Raw genomic sequence first — 9,943 nt, 5'->3', positions numbered from 1 at the left:
ACTTGGCAGCATGCAGTTGTTGCTATAACTAACATTTTGTGAGAGGTTCGACACATTTATACCTAAAATAAAATCCTTTCTGTTTCTCTTCTCTTACCCAATTTAATATATATATATATGTGTGTATATATGTATATATATACATGTATATATATACATATATATATATATATATATGTATATATACGTATATATATGTATATGTGTGTGTGTATATATATGTATGTATGTATATATACACAGACATAGACATACATCAGTAAATATGTGATGTTACTGCAGCCCTTCAGTTATAACCAAAAAAAGTGTTGACTTATCAAAGTTATTTATTATGTGAATAACAAGGTTCTTTGGATACAATGTAAATAGCACATCAGGGATGTCCATGATTCTTATTTAAATGTATTTTAGATTTGAAATGTGATGATAAATAAATACAAAAGCTAGTCCAATAGCTGGACACGAGCACTGATGTTACCATGTTCTTCTTTTCTTTAATAACAGGAGGTGACAAAAACTGAAACTGGATTAAGTATCAATATGTATCAATATAAAAGTCTTTAGAGGTCATAAAAATCACTTTTAACACAAAACAATATTTAGAATATTTACAGTCAAACGATGATTATCAGGAAGAGCTCAGAAAGGTGTTTCACAGAAAGCTTCTTCTTCATGTTCTTTTGATGGGTAGGTGTCGCATAATACACATTTCCTCTGTGTAAACAGAAACCACAGCTGCTTGGTGGACTGGTGTTGAACTGGTAGCGGTTAACTTCTTCAAGATAAATCTTTAAGGTTAATCCTTTCTCGGGATCTTGGAGGTTTCCTCTTTTTAAAGTGTGCACATGTGCACAGAAATGATTCCAAACAGGGAAAATCATGTCATATTGGACAACAGTGTTGTTGGAAGAAAATATTTCCTATTAGCGAACACTACCCCGCAGTACCACTGTGGTTGCTTGAGTTACGATTCATTGAAAAAAAAGCAGTGTTAGTTCACAACAGCACACTTTTTTAACAGTAACATAAAACAGTCTTTCTGAATAACACTCGTGCAACAGGTGTAAACTCATTGTTTTGTTTCCTGCCATGAACGTATAATATTTACACTACACTGTAAGCTGCACTTTTTTTGAGTATATGAGCAGGTCTTTCCATGTCGTTGATGATTATTCATCTATGGTGGTTTTCCTGTGGTTGTTGGGGATTTGATGTTGTAATAAAGTATAAAGAATATTTTTGTTTTAATAAAAAAAAAGTGTCTACAAACATTTAAAAAAAAACCTCAGGCAGCTTCCAGCAGTGACGGAGGTGTTAATATCAGAGTGCCTCTCTTGTCAATGTCCCTCACTTGAGTCTGAGTGTCACCCATGGGGCTGAGAAGGTGTCAGACCACAGAAACGTCCTGCGTGGGGCAGTTAAGAGCCGTCACCACATCGGGCCTCTCGATGTGTTCCAGCGCAGAGCACAGCAGTCCTAGAGTGGAGCCTTCTTGCTGGGCCCAGTTAGAGAGGAGCGTGCGAGCTGGGGCCTCTCCTCGTCCAAACGGGTCCAGCTGTTCAGGCTTATAGCCCAGTGCTGCGCCCAGCTGCCTCCACCCACGGCCACTTCCCTCCTGCAGGAGGCGCTCCACCTCTTCCTGTCTGTGGGGTGGCAGGTTTATGTACAGACGGGTATCCTGCTTGCTGTCTCTCTTAGTACCTGTGAAAACACAAGCACGATTAGCTTCCTGATACTTACACCGAAAAGTTTAGTATAACAAAAACAACACTTAATATCACATTTAATTAAAACCAGTTTGTTGCAGCTGGTTTTAACGTTTAGAAACACGTAGCTCACCATTTTATGGGCACTAAATTAGGAAACATCCTTACGGTTATTTCTTGTGGGGAGCATCAGGGAAGATTACCATTTAAAAGGGAATCAAGAAGATTCCACTTTGTTTTCGAACATAATGATGTGTCCTTTGTGTGCTAAGAAACCCACAGCATCAGAGCACGGATCGTCCCCTTAGCTCATCCCTTTTTTCCACTGATTAAACCCCATTTGAGTTTGCAAGGCTACCAAAAATAAAAAAGCAATATGAGGCTTCAAACACAGTAAAGGTGTAAACTATGCAAAAGCTATCAGTGGTAATCATGGCAAAAATAAAGGTGCCGGCTCACAAGAGAGGAATTTTATCACACCAACAGGAAGTGGTATAAAATAGACATGGTATTGTGAGACATGTCTGGAAGAGTCATGCATCATTTAAAAACTCCACTTTTAAAACAAGACTGGGTTTGGAAGAAAGATCAAAAGAGGTTTTGAAAATAATCACTGTCATGTGACTGCAATCTGGGATTATTTCAAACAAAGGAGGAATAATGTGACGATGGACATGAACTAAAGCGTGGTGATCACTGGAATTTCCAACAGGACAGGTCATCCCAAAGCATGCACACTGTATGTCCAAGTCAGCCCGAGACTGAGTCCTCGACTGTCCATCCCACTGAAAGTGTCTGGGCTTGGAAATGTTCGCAAATTATTAAAAATGACTTAAGCTTTGGAGGATGAATTATTCAGGTTATAACATCATAACATTATCATTATCCCAAAAAATCAGAGCAATCTGATAATCAGTAACTAACTAACACGGTAATTTGGTTTTCTCTGCCTTTTATTAAATAATCTAACCAGCTTATAGCAGAGCTGGGTAAGTGCATTTAGCTCAGAGACTTAACCTAATTAAGATGACTTCTGGAGTCTTATGGTTTAGATTCAAAGAGTCCATATCAGGCACACCTTTGCTGGGCTGGTTGTCCTGCAGGCTGTAAGTATCCAGAAAAACACCACTGTCACTTTGGAGCTTCTCCCCCTCTGGAGGTGTTCCCAGCTCCGCTGCGCGAGCCTTAGACAGGGCCTTCTTCTGTTTACATGATCTCCAGCTGAGGAAAGCAGAGGAAAACAATGTCAGTTAAACCACCCGAATGTGAGCTATTTTTAAACCCCTGGGTCGGCCGAATGGTGATTATTACATACATTTAAGGACTAAGACGTCCCCGGTGAAGACTTACCATTTATAGGCCACATAAAGAAGCAGGCCCAGCACCACAGCAGCCAGCACAGACACGTAGGCGAGTATGTTGTTGCTGCCACCCTCACCCTGCAGGGTAAACTTGGGCGTTCCAGGAGCGGGACTGGTCTTCCCTCCCTCCATTATGTCTTTTACATCCGGCCAGTGAGGGGCATCCTGGGACCCGTCGGTGGCAGCAGGGCGAGAAAGGATGTGCAGCTTTTTATCTAACGAGGTTTAAAAAAAGAGAGGCATGTCAGGCCATCGATGCATCTTCACATATGCACATCAGAACACATTTGGACACCATAAATTAGGGCCAGATGTAATGACAGCCTTAGTCATTTGGGTCCCCTGGGGTTTTCAAACCTTTCATTGGGCCTGTTTCTAGCCTCATTCTGCCTCCTGCAGTCTGCCTATTTTGGGATCAAACACTTTGAGGTACTGCACTGACTTGTGGGGTCAGGGGGTCATGACATATGGACCTACAGCATGTATAGATGACTTCACTCCTGGAGAGCGAGTGTAGCCATTTGGGAGCGAGCAGACAATATCTGTCAGGGTCACCAGCAGTTCCTTGGCCTTCAGGTTGGAGGGGGCAGTTAACCTAAAGACCTGTCAAGCTTATATCAATTGGACTACAGCCCTTAAGTGGACTCTTTTTTCACTACTCATGTTTCTCAGCTCAGAAGGTTACAGAATGTTCAAAGATAAAGTGTGGCTGCAGGTGTCGACCACATGTCCTCGTATCCTCACATCAAACCACCTCCTGTTAGCTTTTATCTTTTTATCTTCTGTTATTCCTGCCTTCCCAACTGCTCTTTGTTTTTCTTATTTCTGTGCAAACCCTCCTTATAAGGCCCACACTAACAGTCTGTATTTCACTACTTTAAGTGAAGTCTGCACAAATACGTTCAAAAAGAAAACAATTGACATAACCAGGTGTTGATATAGAGTCCTTAATGTAGTGACAGGTAACATGAAGATTTTAAAATGTTTCTGTGGGCACTGCAAAGGTTATACAAACTAGACAAATCTGTATTTATAACTGTATTTGCTGGGAACTATTTAAAAACAATGACTGTGGGAGTCACAATTACCCACAGTGCCCATGTTAATGTCACACACAACAATGGCATGGCATTGTTTTCGACAACAACAACAACAACAAACTATATCAGGATTTGGCTAGAAAGATAATAATTCAATTGAGTTGTTGTTGTTGTCACCAGACCTGCCCTTTAAAGGTGCACTCAGTGTATTTACTCTAGTATTGTATTTAGTCTAATTCTTACCCATGCAGAGTGTGTCAGAGTTGAGCATACAGGGACGGATCTCCACCTCACTGTCAGAGCACTGAGTGCAGATCTGGCAGGGTTTGGTGCTATGTTGTTCCTCTGAATAGGTTCCCGGCCTGCAGATCTGACACCGCGTATCTCCATTAGGGCCACACTCGCGGACAAGCCCCTCACCGCGATTGCATTTGGAGCAAGGTGCACAGACGCTAAGGGAGCTAAAGAAGAAGAAGCCGCTGTAACATTCGCACTGTGTGTTTTGAGTAGCCGAGCAAGAGGCCAACGTGGGCACGCCGGCAGGGCACTTTGAACACGGGGCGCAGGCGGAGAGGTCTTCAGATGAGGAATATGTTCCTGGGAGAGAGATAAATAAACAGTGTTTCAAAATGTCATCGAAAGAGAGAGATAATCATAATGCAGAAAAAAACTATATTCCACACTGGGGCAGTAACATTAGATTATAAGTGCTTACCCTGTGGGCATGGTGCACATTTGGTGTCCTCTTTCCCACACTCTACCTCCACTCCGAAGCCAGCAGGACACAAACTGCAACACTGCCCTGATTCAGTGTACTGACCACTGGCACAAGCATTTCCAAGAGTAACCTACGGTAAACAGATGACGTAGTGAGACAGAATACCACCACTGAGCTTTACAGGAGAGAAGCTTTAGACCATTTAAGACCAAAAGGACAACATTAGATCTGATTTTCTTTGTCCTGGCAGTTTTAACCCACTTGTGGGAAGGAAATCACACACAACCGCCCAGTGCAATTAAAGAAGCCTGAAAGTGGCTGAACTGAAAATGGCCTCTCTGTCTGCTTCAGTTTTCACTCTTTAAGTGCTCTTAGTCCTTATCTACAAGTGGGTAATGGAGGGCCCAGCTTGAGTTATGACATGAGGAATAGATCAGACATTCCTAACAGCTTGTGCAGCAGGGTTGGTGCCTGACAAGAGGGGCTGGCTTTAATCAGATGGCTTTAGATCTGTGGGGAGAATAAAACATGAAGGGGCGACAGGAAGCGATCAGAAACAGAGGAAGGAAGAAAAAAAAGAGCTTCCACTTTTACACTTACACTGAAATCTGTGTGAATGACAATGCGTAACTGTGAATACAGTGTATGCGAGGAGGAGGAGGAGGAGGGGGAGGAGGAGGGGATATAAAGGAGACGGTTCCGGCCCCAGGCGAGGGTGTCAGTTAACCAAGGCTGCCCAGCATGAGGGAGTCCGTTTGGTTTGGTGAGAGGTGTTCTTTGAAGTCACCAAGCCCCACAGGCCTGTCTACGAAGGTCAGTATTTCACTAACACCCCTTCTCCAGGCTCTGTGCAATGGTATCTTAAACATGCGCACATTTAAGGGAGATTGGCCTACTGTGCCCAAGGCCTGACAAGAGCAAACAGATGTCTAACAACTAACCTCCTGCAAAGGGGAAAAAGTAACAGCTAAACAGCCCAGAGATGTCTCTCTTTGTCTCTGAAGTCTGCCAAGACACACAGGGAGCATGTGTGAACCTGTAGAGCCTCCAACAAAAGCCCAGCCGAAACACACACACACACACACTGTGCCATGCCCCCAGTCGCAAAACACTAAAATGTTCCTCGCTGATACTACAACAGAAACAGCTTTGAAACAGGGCTCGCCTCCTTCCAAAAACAACAGCCGGTTGACTGCGCCGCTTACAGAGGGGGCTGATGATATCTGAACACCCGCCACACAACCCAGATCAGAGGTATTAGGGGGTTGGGGTGGTAGGATCCAGCAGGGCAGGAATCAGTGGGATATTTAGCAGACTGTGGCAGTCTGGACCAGACTGAAATAACTTGTAGCACAAAGGCATCTTGGTCCTCTCAGCGTTAACAGATGAAGCTCTCCTCCTAATATTTGCTCACTTTAATCTATACTTTGATATATATGCGGTGACGGTGGCTCTACTTTATTTTTGCCTCCAGCTTGGGTTTATATCATTTTACAGTGTCTGGGAGTAGTGTATCACTGGAAGCTCGAGACCCATGCCCCACTGCAGAGCAGTGATCTACACATCATCATGTCACAGCTACAGCCTGATCAATACATCACAGATGTATTAATAGTAATAGATTACTGCTCACAGATTAGGCTTTCATAGTATGTGTCTGATTTCAGTTAGCCTGTTTATGCTTTCTCAGACACAGTGTGAACATGAAACACTATCAAACAGGAAGCGTGAAACAAAGAGCAGCTGTGAAACTATTACAAGTTTATTACATTTCCTTGTGTTGCTAAAATCTCATTCCTCATCATTATGTTCAATTTTCAGTTAAAGATTCATTTTCTGGTCGGGGCCCTCAGAGCATTCAGGCTTATCTGCTGCTCTGAGAGCGTTAAAGTCTGAAAGGAAGGGAACTGCAGTTGCTTTTTCTATTAGGGTAAGAAGCTGCCTTCTGAAGGGATTCCCCAGTGAGAACAGACAGACCACCGAGGAGCACTGCTTTCAATGAGGCTCTCAACTCCACGGCTGCCGGAGTCACTCAGTCAACGGAGATCACACACACACACACACTCTCTCTCTCTTCATTTTAGTGCCTCTACTCTGAAGTAAGACCCACTTCTGAAAGCTAGAGTTTCCATAGATAATCTAATCTGCGTGAAAATAAACACACAAAAGGATGCTCTCCCCATGTGAAGACGCTGACCCGTAGAGCCTTTACAATTTGACTGTGACAGCAACACACACACACACACAGACAGACAGAAGTCTTTCAGAGGAGAAAGTCTTGCCTGAGGATAAACTAAGCTGCACATACCATCTGCACTGATTACTGGCATTGGTAGGACAGGCAGCATAAAATGTAGATTAAAGGACACATGTTTCTCTTTTCCCCCCCACACCCAACACACAGGGAGATACTACAACTATTAACGTGCTGATTTTTAACTGGGAGTGAGGTGATTTAAAGTTCTAAATGATCCTGAGGTCTGTCTACTCAATGGAAATTCAAATGACTGTGGTAACAAAATAAACTACCCCTCACTCAACCCACACACACACACACATAAACACCACAAACTGGGAGAAAATGATGATAATTGCTTTGCTCCGGATATCCAGACCCCAGCTAGCAAAGCCAGATTTTCACCAGTAATTGCCGTAAGCAACAAATGTGGCAACATGTACAGTAAACTGCAGACAGAAGGGGCCTGATAGGACTGTGGGAAATCATCACACACACACACAACACAGAAAAACATCCAGTGGGAACACAGCAAGTGATGATTTTTCACACTGTCAGTGTGACAAACTGATAGATCAGCATGTTTTGAAGAGCTGAAGTTTTATCTAAAGCACTGATCTAACAAAAGCGCTTTGACTCTGAGGAGCGTGTCTAGACAGGACTGCAGGCCCCGTGGGCTCCTTCAGAGAGATGAGTGTCAAATGATTGTCTGCAGCTGAGGAAGCAGGGACTTTCTTCACCATTCTCTGCTCTCTACCATGCTCTCAAACACAGCAAAACTATCATTTGACCATAAATAGATCATTTATCACAGTGTGGCTTCATACACTCTGTGCCCATGTGTGTTGTTTTGACTCATTTTATCCACAATGTCACTGCACATGGTGATGGTGTGAAGGAAGCACGCAAGGAAGTCATGAGAAGCCTTTAAATAAAGAGCAGATTTTCATTAGGCGTCTCCTCTCAGTCTTTCCATTGTTATGTGGCGTCAGCAGCATGACAACAAGCATATTCACCAACAGGGGCCGTGTGACCCTGCCTTAATGAAGGCTATCATATGTGAACGGGCTGACTTGTGTTTTGAAAGCTGTGAAAAATGTGCACAATAAGACGGGAAGCGTGTGTTTAATGAAACTCAGCGATGCAGAGATTAACTGTTGCTTACCTTTAAAAGCAGGAGCGCGCATATGACAAGCGATCCCATGTCTCCAGTCTCCGGAAATCCTCCTCGACTTCGAACCCACTGGATTCTCAAAATCTTTCACAGATTGTTTGTGTCCGTCTGCAGCCTTCAACAATGGCATAAAATATGTGCAAATATCCAGCTCTCTAAACTAAAAAAAAAAAAAGAAGATAAAAGCCCTCATTAACCGCGCTGGTTCCGTAGACTGGAGAGTTCAGTCATAATCCAGTAAAAGCTGATGCTGAAGAAGATTTAAAACCTTACATCCATTCAAATACGTAGCGCAAACAAACACTCCTGTGTCTTTAAGTGCCTTCCTATAACTAAATATAAAGTGAAAACAAAGTTTCCTGTGTTTGGGCTCGCAGGATGCCCCGCTGCTCCCACCTCTCCTGCAGCTTTGCAACAGATGAGTCAGGGAAAGCTCTCCTGGGCCTTTTCTCCTCCCATCTACTCAGCTTTCAGCCGAGCTTCCTGATTGGCTGCATCCCTGCGACGCGGAGCGACAATATAATGAGAGGCAAAAAGGCTGAAACAGAATATACTGTGTAGAATGCAGTGTGTGTGTGTGTTGATGAAATGAGCCACATGCCTTCATCTACCTAAAAAATAACACATTCATAAACATGTACTACCTGAAAAATACAATCCCAATCACATTATAGACTAAAAATAAATGAATGATTGTCCTGCATGCTACACCATCATTTAATAAAATAAAGTACATCTTGCACATAACATTACAAATAAGTACATACGATTTTTTATTCAAAAAACACAAAATATTATTTTACATACACACATATTCCTCAGATGTCAGTGAGTCACAAAATATAGATTTTTAAGCCCTTTAGCATCATAGCTTTGTGGTTTTAGGCCAGCCACATTTACAACATTAATAAGTGTCATGTGTTTTTTTCTTTTGTATAATTATTTTCACTTAATAATGCACACATCTTTAAATGTCTGTAAACTTTAAAATACCCACTTTTCCTCTGAGTTCCTCCCTCACTCTGTGCAGCAGTCATTTTGTTGTGTGGGAAAGAAGGAGAAGATAAATGTGACTTTCTGCATTCTATAGTGAAAGATTTTTTTTATAAATTAACGCTCTACACACTGGAACCAAGTTAAAGTCACCTTCCTGTGCCTCATATTCCCACACTGTTTAGCTGAATCTGTGACTGGAAGTCCTTGCTTTGCGACATTATTTTACAACCCCACACAGAGCTGTGATCTCTCTCTCTCTGTGTTATCAGGCACAAAAGAAAGCATGTGAATCAAACAAGAAGAAGTGCGTGTTTGATCTCAACCATTCTAAAGATTAGAAAACCAATGCAGGGTAAATTACACACCTTGTAAATTCTAGCGAGCGCATCACAGGGGGGCCTGGAGACATCAGAGGGAAACACATGGAAGGACCTCTCAGACACAATACTACTTGCACTTCAAAGCCTGCTGAGGGATAAGCGGAGACGGAGGGGATGTTCCTCCTCTGATAAAACTTGGAGTTATACTGAGACATGCATTCATACCAACAGATGCACCTCGAGTGTTATTTCCCTTTTATTTGAGCATGTATTTCACATTTACTAAATCTCCATCGTACCATCATGTAGTTTTAATTATTGAGTCTTATTTAGATTACAAAACATGTCAAGACACATTTGCATGTTTTTTTTTAATAAACATGTGATCGTGT

The 9,943-nt window shown here is 42.5% G+C and overlaps 1 protein-coding gene across 1 annotated transcript; it reads right to left on the bottom strand.

Moving 5' to 3' along the window:
- Window positions 1-361: 361 nt before the first annotated feature.
- nradd (neurotrophin receptor associated death domain) lies at window positions 362-8,638 on the bottom strand. The gene is made up of 6 exons (XM_028424983.1): window positions 8,227-8,638; window positions 4,823-4,955; window positions 4,351-4,704; window positions 3,057-3,282; window positions 2,785-2,927; window positions 362-1,701 (listed from the first exon to the last, which is right to left on the bottom strand). Exons 1-6 carry the CDS (start codon window positions 8,263-8,265, stop codon window positions 1,388-1,390), a joined length of 1,209 nt encoding a protein of 402 aa, XP_028280784.1. The 5' UTR covers window positions 8,266-8,638; the 3' UTR covers window positions 362-1,387.
- Between the last annotated feature and the right edge of the window lie 1,305 nt (window positions 8,639-9,943).

The sequence above is a fragment of the Parambassis ranga genome, chromosome 16 (genome assembly GCF_900634625.1).
Source record: "Parambassis ranga chromosome 16, fParRan2.1, whole genome shotgun sequence".
NCBI lineage: Eukaryota > Metazoa > Chordata > Actinopteri > Ambassidae > Parambassis > Parambassis ranga.
Note: the sequence above shows the minus strand (reverse complement) of the source record. Positions and strands in the feature narration are given on the sequence as shown.

Coding starts and splice junctions, on each gene's coding strand:
- nradd (XM_028424983.1), bottom strand. CDS start 8,265: ATGGGATCGCTTGTCATATGCGCGCTCCTGCTTTTAAAG. Junction 3,283..4,350: donor CTCTGACACACTCTGCATGG/GTAAGAATTAGA, acceptor AAACCTCGTTAG/ATAAAAAGCTGCACATCCTT. Junction 2,928..3,056: donor CTTTATGTGGCCTATAAATG/GTAAGTCTTCAC, acceptor TGCTTTCCTCAG/CTGGAGATCATGTAAACAGA.